The 22,425-nt window shown below is 33.5% G+C and overlaps 3 protein-coding genes and 2 pseudogenes across 4 annotated transcripts; 3 read left to right on the top strand and 2 right to left on the bottom strand.

The window, feature by feature from the left end:
• Window positions 1-287: 287 nt before the first annotated feature.
• LOC106298070 lies at window positions 288-4,064 on the top strand (annotated as a pseudogene).
• A 3,509-nt stretch (window positions 4,065-7,573) lies between these two features.
• LOC106296962 lies at window positions 7,574-9,135 on the top strand (annotated as a pseudogene).
• Window positions 9,136-9,235: 100 nt separating this feature from the next.
• LOC106296963 (E3 ubiquitin-protein ligase SINA-like 2) lies at window positions 9,236-11,267 on the top strand. 2 transcript variants are annotated; one of them, XM_013733227.1, is made up of 3 exons: window positions 9,236-9,500; window positions 10,235-10,957; window positions 11,055-11,267. In XM_013733227.1, exons 1-2 carry the CDS (start codon window positions 9,378-9,380, stop codon window positions 10,922-10,924), a joined length of 813 nt encoding a protein of 270 aa, XP_013588681.1. In that variant the 5' UTR covers window positions 9,236-9,377; the 3' UTR covers window positions 10,925-10,957; window positions 11,055-11,267. The 2 variants fall into 2 exon arrangements, with proteins under 2 accessions (XP_013588681.1, XP_013588679.1); XM_013733225.1 differs by having other exon boundaries at window positions 9,244-9,581; window positions 11,055-11,266.
• A 290-nt stretch (window positions 11,268-11,557) lies between these two features.
• Window positions 11,558-13,413, bottom strand: LOC106298071 (protein FEZ-like). Its single transcript, XM_013734171.1, has 3 exons — window positions 13,194-13,413; window positions 12,722-13,011; window positions 11,558-12,307 (listed from the first exon to the last, which is right to left on the bottom strand). The coding sequence occupies exons 1-3, from the start codon at window positions 13,375-13,377 to the stop codon at window positions 11,558-11,560; spliced, it is 1,224 nt and encodes a 407-aa protein (XP_013589625.1). The 5' UTR covers window positions 13,378-13,413.
• A 6,982-nt stretch (window positions 13,414-20,395) lies between these two features.
• LOC106296817 (sphinganine C(4)-monooxygenase 1) lies at window positions 20,396-21,932 on the bottom strand. The gene is made up of 2 exons (XM_013733046.1): window positions 21,705-21,932; window positions 20,396-21,210 (listed from the first exon to the last, which is right to left on the bottom strand). Exons 1-2 carry the CDS (start codon window positions 21,930-21,932, stop codon window positions 20,656-20,658), a joined length of 783 nt encoding a protein of 260 aa, XP_013588500.1. The 3' UTR covers window positions 20,396-20,655.
• Window positions 21,933-22,425: the final 493 nt, after the last annotated feature.

A 22,425-nucleotide genomic window follows, 5' to 3' on the forward strand; every position in this document is an offset into this window, starting at 1 on the left:
GGGTTCATGCGCAAGGCCCGGTTCATCAAAATAATCGCATTTTTCTTTTTTTTTAATTCACCGGGCCTAAGATTTCGAGACCACGAACCTGTTATAAACCGCTAATGCGGATGGTCTAAAACATTTAATATTCTTTCTTGTTTCTTTTGATCACAAGTAAAATGTTTGGGGTCGAAATTTGTTTTATCGCAATGGCAGAGTTGTAAATATGAAAAAAACCGCTCAATTCTACTACAAAAGAGCGCAAAAGAGAAATAGGGTTTTACATATAGGTCATTTCGATATCCATGGTGAGAGATACGAACTCCGAGCACGTCCTCGCTGAAGAAGGGTCGAGCAGCCATCCGAAAAGGCAACCACTTTCCTCCCTTGTTGAAGATGAAGCAGAGACCGTACAAGAAGCAGAAGGTGGCGAGAATTGTGAAGAAGGAACGGTGAGGTTGGTGTAACGAAGGTACGATCACGAACAGCGTTTGTGTTTGCTGCCAAGCATTGACAAACCCTATCTTTCAGGTCTTTTTGTTTCTTTTAACCTCGTACTTGTCAGTAAAGGAAGTATCTTTCATTACAGAACATCACTGCAATGTACATATATATCATGTTACGTAAAGAACCCTTTTGATCGAATAGCAAATGAGTCCTGTGAACATATTAAGTAAGACTCGTTACAACTTTGGTAATGATAATAAAAGTGACTGTGTCTTTTTTTTTTGTGTCATGCTCTGCTTGCTGTGCTAAACTGAGGAGAAAATTCCTTTCCTGGACTTTGCCTATTAGTAGCGACCGATCCAGAATAATGGAGAGAGTTGTGGAAGCAGTCACGGTCCCATGCCCAACCGTAAAACATGGCTGCACCAACAAGTTCTCTACTTCTCTTATGGCAAAGAGTTGGCCCATGAGAAGAAATGTAGTTTTGCTCTATGCTACTGTCCTGCACCAGACTGCAACTACTCCGGCCTGTACAAGGGTCACTACCAAGCTAGCCACATGATCTCAAGGGAAAGTCTCACGTTTGCTCTATGCTACTGTCAGGCATGAACATCCGTGATAGGATTTTATTTCTTCAGGAAAGTATAGATGGTCCATTGGTTGCAGTTCACTGTTTCGAGGAGGAACAAGGAGTGTATGTGACTGTGAACTGTATAGCACCTTGTGCTCTTAGAGCATCCGCAATGGTGATTCCCATTGCGGAGTCCTTAGAAAGATAAATATTAATTTTTTTTTTGTTTTGTTTTTGTTTGAATAGTTAAGGATCCGAATCGAAATGGTGAGTCCAATAGTGAGTCCCATTGCGGAATTCTTAGGTATATAAATATTATTTATTTTTATTTTTATTTTTTTATATAATTTTAGAAAGTAAGATTTAAATAAAGCATGATTAGATAAAAAGATGATTAAATATAAAGATACAACATGAGAGCTTATAAATATTTAAGATGATTAAATTTAAAAATACAACATGATTATGAATCACCAAATTTGTTCCAAATATTTTCTATTAAATCATATTTCAATCGATGATGTGCCTGGGTATCGTGAACATCATCCCGAATGCCGAGAATATTATGGATATTTGTAGACATCATCAAATGAAACCCTAATTTCAAACGAAAATCTCCAAATCGATTGAAAAAAAAAACAAAACGAACCGTAATTGCCGACAAAACCAAACTCAAAACATCACCTGCCCAATAACCCGTTGCCACCTGTCTTAAGGATCAAGTCCTTGAACCTCTTACGGACGGACTGATCCGATGAAATCCTTACACTATTTGCCTTTTATAATATAAATCTATTCAACTCAGCATATGGTGGCACGCTAAGGATCAGCGTTGGACTTCCGTTGCACTTGCTCTTAGAATGTCGGAGTAGGTGTTATATGCGTGCATAGTTTTCTTACAAATATTTATTAATATATATTTTATTAATTAAAAAAATTAACTTGATAAGTTATTATTTATGTTTCTAAATTTTTTAAATCTAATATTAAATTATTTATTTATGACAAAGTTTTTCATTAAAAATATATTCTTACTATTGTTTTGAAATTTAAAAAATACTCACATATTAGAAATACTCTTGAAAATATATTTATACAAATATTTTCCTTGGTTAAATATTTAATTATAAATTATTTTATATCTTAATTTTTAAAATTTATATCATAAAATATTATTTCAAGATAACAACACAATATCTAAGAATTATTTTATTTTTAAATATAATATTATTTTTAAATCTAATATTATAAAATTCATTAAGGATAACAACTACATTAACATATATATATATATATATATATATATACACGACGACAAAAGAGCAAAAGGCAATAAGGGTTTTACATATCTGTCATATTTTTATTTTTATTTTTTGCTAAGTATGTGAATATCATTTGAAAATGAGAAGTTTTGTTTGTACAAAAAGTTTAAGCGGGCTAGCCCCTCTCTGGCAAAAAAAGAAAAATAGAGAAAGACTGCAAGGTACTAACTACTAGGTAGGTTAGTTTGATCACTCATACTTCAGCCAAAGTCTCATTACTGAACATATCTGTCATATTGATGTTAGCCATGTTGAGAAAAGCGTCCAGAAGCCGTACGAAAGGGCAACGACTTTCCTCCCTTGTTGAAGATGAAGCAGAGTCTGTTGAAGTTGAAGCAGAACCCGTTGAAGAAGTACTATCGGGGACGCTGTTGGATCTAGATCTTCTCGACTGTCCTGTTTGCTGCCACGCACTGACAAACCCTATCTTTCAGGTCATTGTTTCTTCTTATCCTACCTGGTCTGCTTTTTTCTTACAACTTTGGTAATGATAAATATCTCTCAGTGTCGTTTTTTTTTTGTTGCAATCTCAGTGTGACAATGGACACATAGCTTGCTCGTCTTGCTGTACTAACCTGAGGAACAAATGCCCTTCCTGCACTTTGCCCATTGGTGCTTGCCGAAAAAGAATAATGGAGAGAGTTGTGGAAGCAGTCACGGTCCCATGCCTTAACGCAAAACATGGCTGCACCGAGAAGTTCTCTTACGGCAAAGAGTTGGTCCATGAGAAGGAATGCAGTTCCTCTCTATGCTACTGTCCTGCACGAGGCTGCAACTACGTCGGCATGTGCAATGATCTCTACCGTCACTACTTTGATAAACACTCACGGGAAAGTTACAGGTGTGGCTATAACGTGGACGCATGAACGCGCATCTGTGATAAGATTTGTGTTCTTCAGGAAGGTAGAGAGGGTCCATTGGTTGCGGTTCAGTGTTTCGAGGAGGAACAAGGATTGTATGTGACTGTGAACTGCATAGCACCTTGTACTCCTGGAGTCTCGGAGTTCTCCTTTCAACTCACTTACTCGCCGTACGAAGCTCCTGGATCCATGTCGTTTGGATTGAGTAAGATGAATAGGATTCAGAAAGTCAGCTTCCAAACTCCTGACAAGGACTTCATGTTTATTCCTCACTATTTCTTGGCTGGACGGCCTAATTTGAAGATAAAAATTGCCTAATTTGAAGATAAAAATTTGTGTCACTATTTCTCACTATTTCTTCACGTCACTTAAAGTAAAAGTTGTGTTCCGCATGAGAGTCTTAGAAATATTTTGTTTTACATTTTCATTCTAAAGATATATGATATGAGGATTGATATCAATATTCTTTTACATTTAAAAATTTTTGTTTTACATTTTAGTTTTAAAAGATAAATATGATTAATATGAAAACTATTTTTTTACATAAAAAATAGAAGTCATCCACGGATATATATATAGTATGAAAACAACCAAACTCATGAGCTAGCTCGTGTTCGTTAAAGGAGTGTATGTGACTGTGAATTGTATAGCACCTTGTGCTCCTGGAGTGTCGGAGTTCTCCTTTCAACTCTCGTACTCGTCTTACTTTGCTTGTAGAACCATGTCGTTTAGATTGAGTGAGATGAGTAGGAAGTGAGCTTCCAAACTCCTGAGAAGGACTTCATGTTCGTTCCTCCTCGCTATTTCTTGGATGGACGGACTGATTTAAAGATGAAAATTTGCATCCGCATGCAAGGAGACGAACAAGAAAAGAAAACATGATGAAAAGAACAATAGTAGTATTTGTGTTTTTTTATAAGTATCTTCTTCACTGTTGGACTTGTTCGGAATTTAGCTATATTGGACTCAGTTTTAGTTTCATTGAGCTTTCATTGCGCCGTTAGGTGAATGGTGAAAACATCAACTTTGTAAAGGATCAAACAAAAGTAAACACAACAACTTGAAAGAATTATCCAAGAAAAGCAAGAGGCCCTGAAGCAAAAGATGTCTCGGGCCTCTGCTGTTACAACTTACTAACTGAAATAATTTCAAGTAATGGAGAAACAAGTACGTAAAATTTTCATTATTCGGGGTGTTGTGAAAGGACTTGCCTCTGATGGTCTTGTGATGTCAAGATGGAATTGTAGTAACCGGTGTTTTTTGTTTCTATTTCGGTGTTTGGTTGTGTTTGTTTGTATTGATCTCCAATGGGTGATGTTATGTGGAATCATTCCCCTTTAATGGTTTATGGTCAATATATGCTTATTCAGATGCAAAAGAAATTGTCATTAGTCAGAGAAAATGAGGAATAGTAACTCTCCACCAAATTTTGAAGTGTGAGAAAGAGCTTGATGATGATCTTGATTTGCACCATCAATGTTTTCTTTAGAACCGATCTCTTGGCACTCTTGCCACAAATTCACAAGAGCAGGAAACTGCTCCTTGGCCAATATTGCAGTGGTGAGCAGGGATGTCAATTAGGCCGAAGACCGTAGTCCGAGCCCACCCAGTCTTAAAAAATACAGGACTTGGGTTTTGTGTTATAAGCCAAAAAAATCGGATCTTTCGGTTTAAGCCCATTTAGACTTTGAATATTTTGGACCTAAACCTGTTTGGGCTAGGATCAGCTCGAAAATCCAAAAATTTATATTTTAATTTAAATATTATCATTTTTACAAGAAATATTTTCTAGGATAATTTTTTTTAAGTTTTTGTCACAAAAATAACCTTTAATGAGAAAAATGACCAAAAGAAGTTTTATTAAAGGATAAAAATACATTTTTACCCTAGGGTTAACTAATCTAGACTTAGAGTTTAGAGTTAAAGGGTGAAATTTTGGGGATATGATTTCAAATTAAAAATTAAAAATTAAAAATTTCAAAATAAAAATGAGTTATTTTGGTCATTCTTTAGAGCTATTTTTGTGACAAAAATTTAAAATGGTTATTTGAGAAAATTATCCTTCTTACAATCAAAAATATTATTATATTGATATATTATTGTAATATTTTTGATCCAAACTTTTATAAAACAAATATGAAAGTTGTTAATGCAATTTATTGTTTAATCATTACAAGTGTCACGTTTTAAATTTTGCAAATATACATTTTTTTATGTAAAACATTTTTTTTGAAAAATACAAAATGTGAAATGTTTGACCCTGTTTATCTTAATTTTTTTAAATATATTTAATTTTAATTTTAATTTATATTTGATATTTAAATCTTATTAGATTTGGTGAGGTCGATATTTGAACCTATAAGGTTTGTATATCTTGCCAAAAAAGATGAGTCTGTCTGGTGATGTGAGGTTTAGCAAAACGAGGAGATATCATTATGAACTTTGGAAGCTGAGATGATAGTGTTTATTGTGAGACAAGCAAGATGTAAGATAGCAATTAATACAAATTGATCATTTTGCATACAACTATGATCGTTTTACCATAATTCAAAATAATTTGATCATTTTGCATACGACTATGATCGTTTTACCATAATTCAAAATAATTTTAGATGTCATGAAACTGAAAAATCTATTCACCACAAAAGAGTTTCCTTGACTAAAATATTTCGACTTACTGTCACTCAACATAAGTATATTTTAATAATAATATTAAAATTTAAGTTTTTTTTTTGTCAACAATATTAAAATTTAAGTATATGCTAAGTTAAAGTATATCGATCTCAATGTATAGTGTATATATCCATTTATGCATTACTTTGTATTTCGAAATTTATGTATTGAATGTGTAATCATATTTTTAACTCATACATTATTTACTAATTGTACAATCCAAGTTTAAAAAAAAAATTCTTATTTTATCGAAAACATTGTATCTACATATTAGATAGCTGTTATATTACCAAAATTTATTCTTGAAAAGTATCACTTATGTAGATTTTTAAAACCTCATACTCCCCTAAAATCATATAGTATTATTACATCTTAATTTCGTAAATGAATTTTGGATATGAGATGAAATCTCCGCGTAGCAAAAACAAAACCCTAGCTATAAAAAATATTTATAAAAATAGAAACAAATTTATTAAAAACAAAACAAATTAAAAGAAATTTTTGGGTGATCATACATGTATATCACTGAAGGGTAAGATAACAATTAATACAAATTATATTGGATATGGTATACTCTAGAGTAGGCCTGGGCGTTCGGGTATCCGTTCGGGTCGGGTGCTTCGGGTTTTCGGATGGAGAGGTACAGAATCCGTTCGGCTTATTTTATACTTCAGATCGGGTTCGGGTTATTTCGGGTATAACCGAACTGTGTAACAAATAAAAAAAAATTCTATGTATCCTTGATTTGACTTTGTGAGACCAGAAACAATATTGTTGAAGTTAGAAGATTGAACAACTTAATATAAGATTTATGATCTTTCTGATTTGTTATTACGTTGAGGAACACGAGTCTGTATTCTTTTTTTTTTGTGTAATTTATATTTGTATTATCTTGAATAGAAAATGGTAAAAAATCCATCTATTCATAAATCAAAATCAAAGAGACATCAAAATCAAACAGAAATCAAACATGGATATCATGAATGTTTGAGCTCATGCATGTGTAAAAAGCAAAGAGAAAACAAACCGCTAATCGTACTTGTAATCAAACATAAATCAAAATCGCAAAGTATAGTGATTCATACATGTAATCGGTCATAAAAAGAGTTTAAGTATGTACTGAACATATACATTGAAAAAGGAGAAGACGGAAAGATGAATGGGAATGGAAGATGTAAGCTTAGGGTTAGTAATATATATATATATTCGGGTACTTCGGGTAATTGGTTCGGATATCGGATATAACCAATCGGGTACAGGTATCCTGACTGGTTGAATTCTAAACCCGTTCGGGTTTTTTTTAACTTCGGTTCGGTTTTCGGTTCGGGTTTTTCAGATCAGTTCGGGTTCGGATTCGGGTTTCGGTTAATATGCCCACGCCTACTCTAGAGTTACATTGTTAATCATAAAAAAAAAATTGGTTATAGATACAAAACATTCCTTTATTTAATTGCTAAGAATCAGCAGAAAAAAATGTTATATGGAAATGACAGAATCGTAATGTTTTAACAAGATACGATTTGGAGGCCCACCAGCGATGTGGTTTGGAAGTAATGGGCCAACAACTACAAACAAAGCCCATGCAACCAAGACCTTTGCAACGGTAAAGTAAACACACAGCAACGGGACACCTCACATAAAAGACAAAAGACAGTACTTGAGGAAGACTGTGAATGATAAATACCCCATTCTTCAGGGCTTTACATATTTCGAGAGCAATGGCGAGAGAAACGAACGCAGCCGAGTGAGTCCTCGCCGGAGAAGGGTCGAGCAGCCGCCCGAAAAGGCCACGACTTTCCTCCCCTGCTGAAGACGGCGAGAATGTTGGAGAAGTAACGGCGACTGTAGCCGGTGACGAGGTACGATCAGGGACGCTGGTGGATCTGGATCTTCTCGACTGTTCCGTTTGCTGCCAGCCACTCTCAAACCCTATCTTTCAGGTCTTTGTTTCTTCCTTGTCTATAAAGGAACCATCTTTCGTTACAGAACATCACTGGAATGTATAAAGGAATCATGTTTCGTAAAGAACCCTTTTAGTCAAATGAGTCCTGTGAACATGTCAAGACTGTATCTTTTTGTAATCTCAGTGTGACATATAGCTTGCTCTTTCTTGCCTGAGAAAGCATGATTTTTTTTTGCATTAGGAAGATGTTAAATCGGACTAAAGGAAGCATCTTTCATTACAGAACATCGTTGAACTGTACATATCATGTTTCGTAAATAACCCTTTTTGTAATCCCAGTGTCCATTTGGCTCTTCTTGTTGTGTTAACCTGAGAAAGCATGATTTTTGCATTAGGAAGATGTTATTCGGATTAAAGGAAGTATCTTTCATGACAGTTCAGTGATGAACTGTACATATCATGCTTAGTAAAGAACACTTTTTTTCCTGTGAATATTTCAAGACTTGTTACAAACTATTGCTGATGATAACAACTCTCACTTTGTGTCTTTTTTTTTTGTGTAATCTCAGTGTGACAATGGACATGTAGCGTGCTCTGCTTGCTGTACTAACCTGAGGAACAAATGCCCTTCCTGCGCTTTGCCCATTGGTGTCTATCGAAACAGAATGATGGAGAGAGTTGTGGAAGCCATCATCGTCCCATGCCCTAACGCAAAACATGGCTGCACCGACAAGTTCTCTTACGGCAAAGAGCTGGCCCACGAGAAGGAATGCAAGTTCGGTCTATGCTACTGTCCTGCACCAGGCTGCAACTACTCCGGACTCTGCAAGGATCTCTACCGTCACTACCACGCTTACCACTTGGACACATGCAAAGGTTTCACCTGTGGCGTTAACAAGGACGCATGGCTAGAGATAAGCGAGAAGATTTTGGTTCTTCAGGAACGTAGAGATGGTGCACTAGTTGCAGTTCAGTGTTTCGAGGAGGAACAAGGAGTGTATGTGACTGTGAACTGTATAGCACCTTGTGCTCCTGGAGTCTCGGAGTTCTCCTTTCAACTCACTTACTCGAATGGAGCTAAATCCATGTCGTTTGAATTTGATGAGATGAACCAGATTCAGAAAGTGAGCTTCCAAACTCCTGAGAAGGGCTTTATCTCTGTTCCTCGCTACTTCTTGGATGGGCGGACTACTTTGAAGATGAAAATTTGCATCAACCGGCTAGGGGAAGAAGAAGACAGTGACTAGTAGTTGTACATGTACTAGTCTTGGATTGGTAGCTTCTTTCTAGAAATCCTGTTTTCTCCTGTCTTTCTTTTAATTATAAAAAAAGTTATGTGGCTCTGTTGAGAAAAACATTTTGTCTACTTGTCAAAATTAATCTTAAATCTTTTTTTGTACATGTAACTCGGTCCTGTTTTTTAATTAATCACTTTCTTGTTTGTTGATACTCAATTCGCTTCAAAAGAATCATTTGTTTAATTGCTAGAATTAGGTGAAAAGTAAGTGATTTTAAAAGAAATGGCAGAATCGTAAATATGAGTCAACGGCTCAAGTCTACTGAGAGATCCGACCATAAAAGAGGAGCCATAGAGAAGAGAATCGGTCATTTCAATAGCCATGTCGAACGCCGAGAAAGTCATCAGCGGAGGAGCATCGAGCAGCAGCCACTCCGTTTTTGGAGAAGGAACAGCCACTGAAGCGAGTGATGAGTTTACAGTAACAACGGAGGAGGAGGGGGAGGTACGATCGGGAACACTGTTCGAACTGGATCTTCTTGATTGTCCCTTTTGCTGTCACGCACTGACAAGACCTGTTTTTCAGGTCTCTGTTCTTTTTACCTTCTTTCTTGTCTGATCCTCTTTATTCCTCGTTAAATCCACATCTTAGGTTTAAATATCCATGATTTTCTTTTTTGCATTAGAAAGATGTTTTTTTTTTTTTTTAATTTGACTTATCTCGAACCTGTAGAAAAGCCCAGATTAACTATTAAATCCACATCTTAGGTCACATGGGTGAAAGTAACATTAGGAAGATGTCAATAGGATGAGAAAGTAAGCATCTTTCATTACAGAACATCACTGATAAGTATAGATATCATGTTTTATAAATAATTTTTTTTTTGTTTTGGTAAAATAACTCTTACAACTTTGGTAATGATAAGAACTCTCTCTCTGGCATTTTTTTCGCGATCTCAGTGTAACATGTTGGTTTATCTTTAAATGCATTGTTTTTGCATTAGGGAGATGTTAATCGGATTAAAGGAAGCATCTTTTTTTACAGAACATCACTAAAACGTATCATATTGACATATTTATATCTGGAAGAATTATAATGTATTGACTGCACTTTGCCAAAAACATATGAATTGCTACTTATTTTCTGTTATGAATTACCACTTTGGATTTATATGAGTTTGCTTTTAGTGTCTTTAATTTGTAATCTGATTACTAGTTGTCTTCTTTTGCAATTCTCAGTGTGACAATGGACACATAGCTTGTTCTGCTTGCTGTACTAACCTGAGGAACAGATGCCCTTCTTGCACTTTGCCCATTGGTGTCTATCGAAACAGAATGATGGAGAGAGTCGTGGAAGCTATCATTGTCCCGTGCCCTAACGCAAAACATGGCTGCACCGAGATGTTCTCTTATGGCAAAGAGTTAGTCCATGAGAAAGAATGCAGTTTCGCTCTATGCTACTGTCCTAGACGAGGCTGCAACTACGCCGGACTCTGCAAGGATCTCTACCGTCACTACTATAACTGCAGCAGCGCACGGGAATATTTCAGGTGCGGCTATAATGTGCAGGCATGGATGCACATCAGTGATAAGATTTTAGTTCTTCAGGAAGGTAGAGAGGGTCCATTGGTTGCGATTCAGTGTTTCGAGGAGGAACAAGGAGTGTATGTGACTGTCAACTGTATAACACCTTGTGCTCCTGGAGTCTCGGAATTCTCCTTTCAACTCTCTTACTCGTCGTACGGAGGAGCTCATAAAACCATGTCGTTTGGATTGGGTGAGATGAATAGGATTCAGAAAGTGAGCTTCCAAACTCCTGACAAGGACTTCATGTTTGTTCCTCACTATTTCTTGGCTGGACGGACTGATTTGAAGATGAATATTTGCGTCCGCCGACGAGGAGGAGAAGAAGAAGAAGAAAACACATGATGAGGAGACTGATGTTGTTGACAAAGTTCTCAGGTCAACTCGCTAGAGAAGGCTTATCTTCAAAAATATCAAGACTAAAGTTTTTATCAAAGTTGGTATCTGATTTTGTTAAATGTTTTCATTTTGATAGGAGAAGATAAAGAGGAGGATGAGCAGGGAACGAGGAAGGAGTATGATTGTATGAAGTTTAATATGCTTTTGGATTGTGTATGAACTTAATGTATGAAGTTTAATATGCTTACGGATTTTGTAAAATTTATGAATTTATGTAGTGTTTAAAAAAAAAAAATTTATGTAATATGAATTTTAGTATGTTAAAGTATGATTTTTATTTGGACATGCGGACAGCTCAATTGATATTGTATGATTTGGATTTTGATCAATAATATCTAAAAAATTTGATTGTCGATTTGGACTTGGACATCCCAATTGATCCCTAGTAGTATAGTGGTTGTGTTTATTATCCAAATATTTGCTTCACGGTCTTTAGCCAGTTTCTAGTCCTTTGCGCTGTGAGCGTAATGGAGTGAACCTCAACTTTGTGAAGGAGAAAACAAAAGTAAACACACTAACTTGAAAGAACAATCCAAGAAAAGCAAGAAGCCCTGATACAACTAACTTATTGAAAAAACATCAAGTAATGGAAAAACAAGTAGGCAAATCGTCATTAGTTGTTGAAAATGAGGAATAGTAACTCTCCATCAACATGTGATGCCTCTGATTTTGATGTTGATCTCCAACCATAGTTGAAGATACATCACCAAACTTTAATTTGTGATGATGATCTTGATTTGCACCACCATTGTTTTCTTCAAAACCAATATCTTGGTACTCTTGCGACAGATTAACAAGAGCAGGACACTGCTCCTGGGCCAATATTGCAGTGGTGAGATCAATATTAGAGCCTATCTGGTTTGTGTATCCTCCAAGAAATGAGGAATTTGATGATGGCGTGCTTAGCAAAAATGACGAGATATCGTTGTTGTTGATGAACTTTGGAAGCTGAGATGGCTGTGTTTCTTGTGAGGCAAGCAATAGGCTTCTTAGGTACTGTTGGTCTAGATAAGGACCAGGACTAGCTGGGGAAGTGAAATCCATGCAAGAGAAGGAACTAGTTGTTGTAGAAGTACTAGTCTTATTGGTAGCTTCTTTCTCTTCATAATATGAACATGGTTTGGTCCCATTCATATTTTTCTTGTAAAAGGTGAAGGGAGCATTATTTTGGGGGATAATTTCTGGAAACATTTGGGCTATGTTTGATGGTTTTGGGTAGGTTTCTGTATCGGTGCTTGCCTCTGTTGGTAAAGATGAAACAGATTGAGAGATAGCTCTAAGAACCGTTGTGTTTGTTTTCCTAAATATTCTGCATATAGCCCATGAATCCTGCAATTCCACATACATTTAAATAATCATAACATCAGACTAATCAGTAATTAACCAAATAATCAGTTAACAAGATAATAAAATATATCTGTTTAAATAAGACTTTTTGTGTGATCAAAACAAGACTTAGATTTTATCAAATACCTTGTAAGTAAAAAAAAAGATTTGTAAGTGGAAAATATTTTGCTGAATAACTACCTAAGGGCTTAATTTCTTAACCAATAAAAGCACATACGCCACCATATTATTTGAAAACGAATTCATTGATTTATCTTTAGTCTCATTTTCCAATCACATTATACATGGACAGTAGTACTTTTGCATTTAAACGTCTATCTATATGGACTTAGTTAAGCTATGTCATAAATATTAATCTATAATAACGTGAACAACATTCATAAGAATATTGCTTACGTTGGGAGATAGATGAGTATCCGAAAGGTTATGTGTTGATGCAGAAGGCAAGCGAAACTCATGCATCATCCAATCTGTCTTAACCCCTTTAGCAGCTCTTCCTTTGTAAAACACAAGTGACTTCCTCAGACCAATGCATTTGCTTCCGTCCGATGAATATATCGGCCTGTCCGTTCCCGTGGCTTTCCAGAATCCAACACTGGTCACTCGGTTTGGCCTCGTACTGTTCCTATACTTTCTATCTCTTGGACAGTAGAAGTACCATTCTTTCTCACCCGTCATCGCAAACTCTACGTTCAACAAACACACATATTTACTATAATTAGGGCTTTGAAGTAACAATATGGAGAGTATATTTTAATCGTCGTTGGCCATGGTGGATGCTTTAAATGACAAAAATATTTGATTTTTCACATATTCGGAGATTAAGATTTCTAGTTATAAAAAAAAAGAGAAGTAAAAGAGATTGTACTTGGAAGATCCCATGGGTCATATTTGTAGATGTCGAGCTGTGTAATGAGCTTAATGGAGAGTGGGCGATGCTCAACCTTCCGTCTTAGATAGAAACTCACGAGCTCTTCGTCTGTTGGATGAAACCTAAATCCAGGCAATAACACATCTTCCATTTTCTTAGCTTCTCCGTTATTCTCTCCCATATAGTATTAATGAAAGTTCAGAAAGGGTGTTTAAAGTCTCTTGTATAACTTAACAACGTATTAAAACCAACTTGATGAGAGATACTATGTTACAAGAGTATTGAGAGTTTTAAACCCTAAATGGAAAAGAGAGAGAGAGCGAGTTGGTAAGAGTGAAGTTTATTTGCTTAATTTGAACACAATATATGCTATCCTGCGAGGGGTCTGACCCCGAAGGATCAGCCGCCTTTTCTGCTGATTTCCATTAAAAAAATTATATGGTGAGAGTTTGGTTGGAAGAAAAAGTGTAAGTCCATGCATTTAGAAGCATCTCTAGACAAAATTGTATGGGAGTGTCTTGGGATATTCGTCATATTTTTTTGACTGATTTAAGTCTTTGTGTATCAATATTATCTGGTACTTGTATAAGTTGCATTTATTCTAACCCAGAAAAAGTTTTGCATATAAGTATATAGACCTAATTACATAAAAATACATTTTTGCTTCCATAAGTTAATTATAACTAGGGGTGGGCGTTCGGGTACCCATTCGGGTTCGGTTTGGATCTATTCGGGTTTTCAGGTTTAAAGATTTCAGTCCCATTCGAATATTTTTAAATTTCGGTTTGGGTTCGGTTCGGATCTTTGCGGGTTCGGTTCGGGTTCTGATAACCCATTTAAATTATTTTTAAAATTTTAATATTCATTATATGCTTAAAATTTCTCAAAATCTATAAAACAAAATAATATATTACATATATATATTTGTATAATATATGTCAAAATACCTAAAATTAACATATAAATTGGTTTGATTTGAATATTTGGATAGAAAATCAATAGATATTTCAAGTATTTTGGTGTTTTGAATATATTTTAGCTATTTTAGACATTTACTTTTGACTATTTATGTATATTTTCAAGTATTTTAGACAACTTAAAAGTATCTTATATATTTTGTATGTTTTTAATATATATTAAATCTAAAAATAAGTAATATATGTAGGTATATAAATCTATTTCGGTTACATTCGGGTACCCGAAATATTTCGGTTCGGGTCGGGTTCGGTTTCCGTTCTTTAGGTACCAAAATTTTGAACCCGTTCGGATATTTAATCAATTTCGGTTTGGATTCGGTACTATTTTTTTTATCGGGTTCGGTTCGGTTCTTCGGATCCGGGTTTTTTGCCCAGCCCTAATTATAACTAGCTAGACTGTCGTCTAGTCTATTATGGTTTTACGCAATTATACGTTTTGCATTGACGTAATTGTAATTTGTATCAAATTTGTATCTTCTACTTTTATTGTAAGTATATGAGTGTCTTGATTTTATATAAATGCGTATCTAACTTTGGTACACAGCGTCTACGTGACATGCGTTGTGTACGTATGTTTTTGTTACCCGGGTCGTCTCAAGCTACCCAAGACTTTGTGTCCGTTTATAAATCAATGCATTTTCTATATTTTGTATGTAGCTTGTTGTGTATCGTTTAGATATATCAAAGACACGGAACCAGAGAGTCAACTAGAACTCAAATTAAGAAATACGACGTCAATGCCCCTTTTGTTTGAAGTAGCAACTAGCAAGGATCGAGGCCAACCAATAGATTCTCCTCTGGAATAAGATCATTAATCCAATAAATTAAGTTTCTAATGTTATGATCAAAATTTAAAATATATTGATAATAGGATGGTTAATAGTTCAAAATCTGAAAATCTCTGAACGTTTCTATTCTATTCCATCTAACATCTTCTAATCCCACTGGTTTCTGTCAGGAATTGACAGAAGTAAAATTTTGATTTTAGAGACAAAACCAACGTGTGATTACTATGGCATGTTTACAATTGTATCCTTCCTGGTTTGGTCATTTTCATAAATTTATTTTTGAAATCTCATATGAAAACTTACGTGGAGGAGAAAAACGAATTTTTTTTAGGTTCTATGTTGTACCAGTTTGAACAAGATCTCGCTGTTAAGGTTTACGAATTACGGTTGTCATGCTAAAAAAAATTTCACATTACATCATAGTTGATTTGGACTTGGGTGTTGGAGAATTTCCAGGAGTACAAACCTATTTTTGATATTCGGAAGACCATTTGACTGTATTATTGTGACAAGTAGGTCGCCCTGTAAAAATTGTTATGAGAAGCATGTCTAGCTCTGAAAATCTTAGTTGGAAGCAAAAGACAACTAATGAACCTATTAGTAATTTGAATAACAAAAAAGAGTTTTTCTTAAACCATACACCTCATTAGTATGATAGATAACCAACTAATCCAATGAATATTTTACCCAAAAACTAGCCAAAAATGAACTAATATTTAGGAGGACGGAAGCATGCGCTTATATTACTTCTATCCAGGGTTAGGCTTTGGTGTCCGGAGATGATATATATTCAGAATATAGTCAAAAGTACAAGATTATGGTTCATTTAAGAAATCAACTTTTCCTTTTGCTAAGAATTTAATTTACGAAAATGAAATATGCTTAGTAAAAGGAAGGTAGTTCATTTATCTACTAGAAAGAGAACCATAAATTTTCTTGTACTTTTGATACATCAACTACCTTAAAGAAAACGAACGTTATCCATGATGAACAAATTGACCTATCTATAGAATCCCAAAAATCCAATCCGAACATACACTATATGTATGAGATCCTAAAAATAACATTTACTATGTATGCTTAGATGTGCCTTTATTACGTTGCATACGTTCAGTTACTTAATACGAACCGGCAATGCAATTATTTACTTATGACAAACAAAAATATCAATTTCAGTATGAGTGTAGCACGCAGTTTCAGGAAACAATCGTCTTTGTTCTTTCACACGGATCAAGATCTCTTGGTTTGATTCACATAATCAGTATGAATCTGTATAAGTTGATGACAATATATATATATATATATATATATATATATATATATATATATCAATTTCTTACGGGATGATTACTTATAGTTATAATACGATACTCCATCCGTTCCCGAAACTAAGATTTTCTAGAGTTTTCACGTTTATTAAGAATATAATAAATGTTTACAATTTAATTTATAATTTATTTTTCAATACACTTTTCAATAACTATCTACCAATAAAATTTAATCAATTCAAATATTCACAATTAATATTCCTCAAAAATATACAAAATACCTTAAAATATAGAAAATCTATTAGAACAAATATAAACTCTAGAAAATCTTGTTTTGGAGGACGGACAGACTATAAAATAACAAATTAACAAAAGGGCGCGTGAAACATTTACAAGGCGAAAGTCAAATCTGCTCTAGTTTCATTTTTTCCCCTCATTTGTGTGGGTTTTGGCAAAATATCGAATACCAAAATATAGAATTTATCAATTGTATCTTGCTTTTAGTAAAATCTGGTTGAGGTTTAAAATTTTGCAAAAACCACTGCTTTCTTTAATAGTTTTTCGTTACAAGTACCATCAAATTTATCAATTAGTTACTACACCGTCAAATAGTAATTAATACTACGTACTAGCTGGAAAATTAAGTGAAAACAAACAAGTGGCTAGACAAATAGAATCATATGAAAATGATGTTAATTACCTTTGCCAGTAAACTGGTATATCCTTTTATATGTCGTTACCAAATGATGACGTCCAACAAATAGTACTAAAACTAACATTTTGACATAATATAAGTATCATTTTCATCATATTCACACACACACACACAACATTTAATTGGTTCTGGTCCCTTGTAGCTAATACTTTCTTTTGCTACCGACTCTAAACTAGATCGAACTATAGGCCATTATCTAGGAAAGCATCAAATTCAATGAGATCGTAAAAAGCCAAGTTTTGTTTTCTCGGTTAATACCCATTTTGTCTCTTCCAGTTTTGATGTTGACTCAAATTGTTTTTACTTCCCAAACGTGTGTACTTGATTTTAGAGCTCTATGTTCCATTTTTAATTATTTTTTAATCAGTTATATAATAAGATAATCTGAAAATCTTATGAGTCAAACTTGAAAGTATGGAAGCCCAAGCACCCATACCTCTGTCTTCGCGAACATAATGTACGAGTATTAATAATGTCTCTTAAGCACCCTTGGCTTTTGTCTTTCCAAAAACACATTTATATTTCACATGAGTCGAGTCCATTTTTAATAACATATCATTAGAGTTTCACGTGTTAAAATGCTGCTACATCCTAAATATTTGAATGTTTAAAAAGTCAGTAGATTTAACGCGTCTGGTTCTGGTTTAATCCGTCTAATCCTCACTAATTAAACCTTTCATATTTCTAAATCTATCTTATTAAAACATAAGTACTTTTAGAAATTGTTTGAAAAAAAAAAGAATATAATGTTGTTTGAAAACATGTATAACAGTATATTAAGAAAAAAAATGTAATGAACTTATGTTATTAAAAAAAATTGAAAGTCCATTACATTATATTACAAAGTAATGAATTTATGTTAATTGATATACATATTTCAAATCAAAATAATAATTTAAAATTGATTTATATCAAAATTTCATTCAAAAATATACATATATTCAAAAATTAAATTTTACTAAAATATTTTCCAAGAAAAATTATAAAAAAATGTTTTCAATACATATAAAAAAAATACAATACAAAACTCAATTTTAAACATCAACTTAAATTATTGGTTTTATATTTCACATTAAAATTTTAAAATATAATATAATTATTTATATGATGGTACATATAAAATAATATTAATTATATTACTATTTATACGATGATACGTATAAAATAAGACTAATTATATGATGACACATATACGATATATAATAGTGAATAGGGATGGGTGTTCGGATACCCATTCAGGTTCAGTTCGGGTCTCTTTGGGTTTTGGGTTTTTTGTTTTTGGGATCAAAGATTTCAACATTCGGATATTTCTAAATTTTGGTTCGTGGTTCGGATCTTTGCGGGTTCATTTTGGATTGAAATAACCTATTTAAATTATTTTTAAAATTCGCTATATAGTTTAAATTTCTCAAAATCTATAAACAAAATAATATATTTCATATAAATTTGAATAACATATGTCACAATACCTAAAATTAACATATAAATTGGTTTGGTTTAAATATTTGGATAGAGAATCAATAATTCTTTTAAATATTTTTGGTGTTTTGAATATACTTTAACTATTTTAGATATTTACTTTTGACTATTTGTATATATTTTCAAATATTTAAACCAATTTAAAAGTATCATATATATTCTGGATGTTTTTTATATACATTAAATCTAAAAAAAATTAATAGATATAAGTATATAAATCTATTTCATATACATTTGGATACCCGAAATATCTTGGTTTGGATCAGATTAGGTTTCAGTTCTCTAAATAGCAAAATTTTGAATAATTCAGATATTTGATCAATTTCGATTTGGGTTTGGTACTATTTTTTCGGATCGGAATCGATTAGGTTCTTCAGATTTGGGTTTTTTCAATCCTAAATTGTAAAATGAAAAATAAATAGCAATCTATTTTGAAAAATATACTCACGCAGGCGCGAGTCAAAATCTAGTTCAATATTTATAGCAGGAGTGGACATTCGACTCTATTCAAATTCCAAAGTTTCGGAGTTAAGAATTTAAGCCTTATTTGGATATTTGTAAATTTCGGTTCGGCTTAGTTGGGGTTAGTGATGGTTCGGTTCAGGTTTTGATACCGTTTAAATTATGTAAAAAAAAAAATTAAAATCTTTAAAATCCGAAAATAAAACATTGTTTTCGTAAGCTTGGTTTTTAAACTGTATCTATATTATTAAAAGAGAAGTACCCATTTGAAAATTTTCTTATTTCATTAATTAAACTCTCTATTTTTTTACTTGTCTTTTTCAGTTGCATTTATGAAATATCCTAAAACGAATAAAACTGTCTAATTTATTACTTGTCTTTTCAGTTACATTAATGAAATAAGCTTAAATGAATTTAAACTTCCTATTTTATTGTATGTCTTTTTTCAGTTACCTTAATGAAATATACTTAAATAAATTTGGACATAATGTCATTTAATCAACAAAAAAAACTCATGAGTTATCCTTACGTGCATAATTTTAATAATGAAGATTTTAAAAAATGTGCATCATTAAAATGTTGCCTAAAAAATACAGCACTAATATATAACATGCATCAATAAAACTAGAATTTGGCTCACACAATTGTACGGATATTATTTTCAGTTGATTAAATTAAAAAATATTTATTTATTCAAAACATATTTAAGAATGACTATGTTTTTAAAAATTATATGATATTATTTGCTCATAACTCATTTGTCATTTGATAAATTGTTAGAAAATTTTTTTTAGCATAATATAACTCAGTTGTCATTTGATTATAATTAAAATATGTAAAATTTAATATAGTTTTAAGGAAATGGTCAAAAAAATATTACACATTAAAAAAAATCATGATTTTTGTTAACTGGGCAGATCATTATTTATATGATATCGCAACCGTAAAAAAAATTACAAATAAAAAAATCATGATTTTTGTTAACTGGGGGGATCACTATTTATATGATATCGCACACGAAAAAAAAATTATGTTTTTACAATTATCTAATTAACTATGTATACTCATTTTTTATATGATCTCACACGTTCGTAAAAAGATAGATAGTTTAAGATGCAAAAAAAATATTTACTTAATGAATATAATATGAACAAATATTACAAATACATCATTTAATAAAATAAATAATTAAAAACTAGATAGTTTAAGATGCAAAAAAAAAAATTATTTAAAGAATATAATATGAATGAATTTTACAAATACATCATTTAATAAAATAAATAATTAAAAACTGAAAATTCATATCCGCGTTCAGTATCTAGTTACATTTTAAAAGCACACAAGGATTAGCATTACTTGCAAAACATCATTACGTAGGAGACCTGCACACAATAGACGGACCTCTTCAAACATTTCTCTATAGACAAGATTATAGTCAATTTAATCAAGTTGGGCTTGTAGTTCAGAGAATCAATACTAAAAATATTAAGAAAATTTATGATTCTTTCAGTAGTTACCTTGTAGATAAATAAATAAAATTAAGTTTGTTGTACAAAACTCATAACACATTGGAAAAAAAAAACAGAGTAAAACAACTCAATAATTATATACAAATCTATAAGTCTATCTAATCCCATCGTGAGATTAAAAAGAAAAGGGCAAAATGCAAACCGGTTCTGTTTCTGGTTTAAGAACTACCAAAGCATCCATCCATTATCCAACGTCAAAACAGATACAGAACATTACTCAAAAACCCCAGACCCAAGAAACTCAATCATCTTTAAACTCTTTAGTAGGACGTGCTTCAAATCCTCCATCTTCTCTTTTCTCAAGAGAGTAAGGCATGTAAGTCCCAAGAATCCGATCCCACATGGAAAAGAAAGGCTGAGAGAAATTGTACTTGCTTCCATAGAGCTGATGATGCACATCGTGGTAAGCCGAGTTGTTCTTGAACACCATGTGAAACAAGTTCCCAGGAAGGCAGAGACCACAATGGTCGTCCACGGTCTTGATCGTGGCGAAAGAGAAGAAGAAGATGGAAGTTCTTGGCGACATACCAGAGATCAGGAAAGACAAGGCGCCACCAACTGTGTCCAAGATAAGGCCTTCCGCTGGATGGTTGTATAAAGCTCCATATGCGTAAGGGACGATGAGGCGGTGGTGCTGAGAGTGGATGTGTTTGTATAAGAACTTGTTGTGGTGCATGTAACGATGCATGAAGTATTGCCATGTGTCGAGGACTATCATGGCTACCACAAACTGTCTGATTAAGACCAGAAGAGAAAACTCTTGTGCTTTGTCCGCTTCTGCATCACTTCCAGTGACCTGTGTAGACAATGGAAAAAGCATATTTATAGCCAAAAACCATAACAAACATATAAAAAAAAAACTCCATGGGATTGATGAATCAATCTATCAGAGGCATCCAAATTAAATAAATATATATTTACCAAAGACAAACTAAGAATCAGGCTTCTCCTCTAAAGCTTTAACTATCTTTATAACACTAAAATGACCAATCTGATTCACTGGTCATGAAAGCTAAGCTAGAGAGCTAATCAACTACTAGGAAAACAAAAAGGATGCTACAAACTAGCTTTCAGATGAAAAGGCCATTTCTTCTAGCTTTAGATTCATTCATATAGAGACAAAAAAAATGCAAACTTTGCAGCCAACAAAAGATCATTAACGCTACAAAACTTACAAAAGATTCAAACTTTTGCGCCTTAATTTGAATCCTAATCCCATTCCGTTACCAATTTTACACTAAACTTTGGATTCACAAAGCAAAAAAAAAAGTCGAAAGTTCGAAACTTTACCGTGAAGAGGATGATAGCGACGACAGCTTGGACGAGCTGCTGAAGAAGAACGCCTTTCACGACGGATGATTTGGAGACGAGATTCTTCTCTTCTTCCTCCGCCTTAGAGTGCAATCTGTAGCTCTCCAGAGAGGATAGCGCCACGTAGATCCCAGAGTAGAGCCAGTATACAACAATCGGAGCCACGGTGCCGAGCAACTCGTCGGAAACAGAGAAACCCATCATCATCCCTTATCGCGTTTTATCTCAGCTTTATCCACCCAAAAGAGATTTCCATGGGAAATGATTGAGGAGAGTATATATAGCACAAAAGGAAAGATTCGTAGGAATCAAACCGAGAAACCTTCCCAAAAAGGGTTTGTTTTTTAATTTAAGAAGAAAAAACGTCTGCGATTTGCGTCTGCGTTTGCGTTTGGTTCGAAAAATCAGCGGAGGAAACAAATGGATAGATAGGGGAAAAAACACGCGTTTTGTTAACGAGAGATGCGGCTGAATTGTACTCAATTAAAATAAAAGTAAATATCTTAGACCAGGTTCATCTAGAAGCATTTTTAACTCATTGATTTTTTCATCCTGCTATATAAAAGGAGCTAAATCCTAGCTTCCTAAACCGTGCCACGTAGGCAAAATAATCAGAACCAACCATTATACCATGTCATTCTAGACTGGGCTTCAAAAAAAAAAACCAACCATTAAAATGTGTGAAGAGTCACGGTTTAAC

This window comes from Brassica oleracea, chromosome C6 (genome assembly GCF_000695525.1).
Source record: "Brassica oleracea var. oleracea cultivar TO1000 chromosome C6, BOL, whole genome shotgun sequence".
In the NCBI taxonomy this organism is placed as follows: domain Eukaryota; kingdom Viridiplantae; phylum Streptophyta; class Magnoliopsida; order Brassicales; family Brassicaceae; genus Brassica; species Brassica oleracea.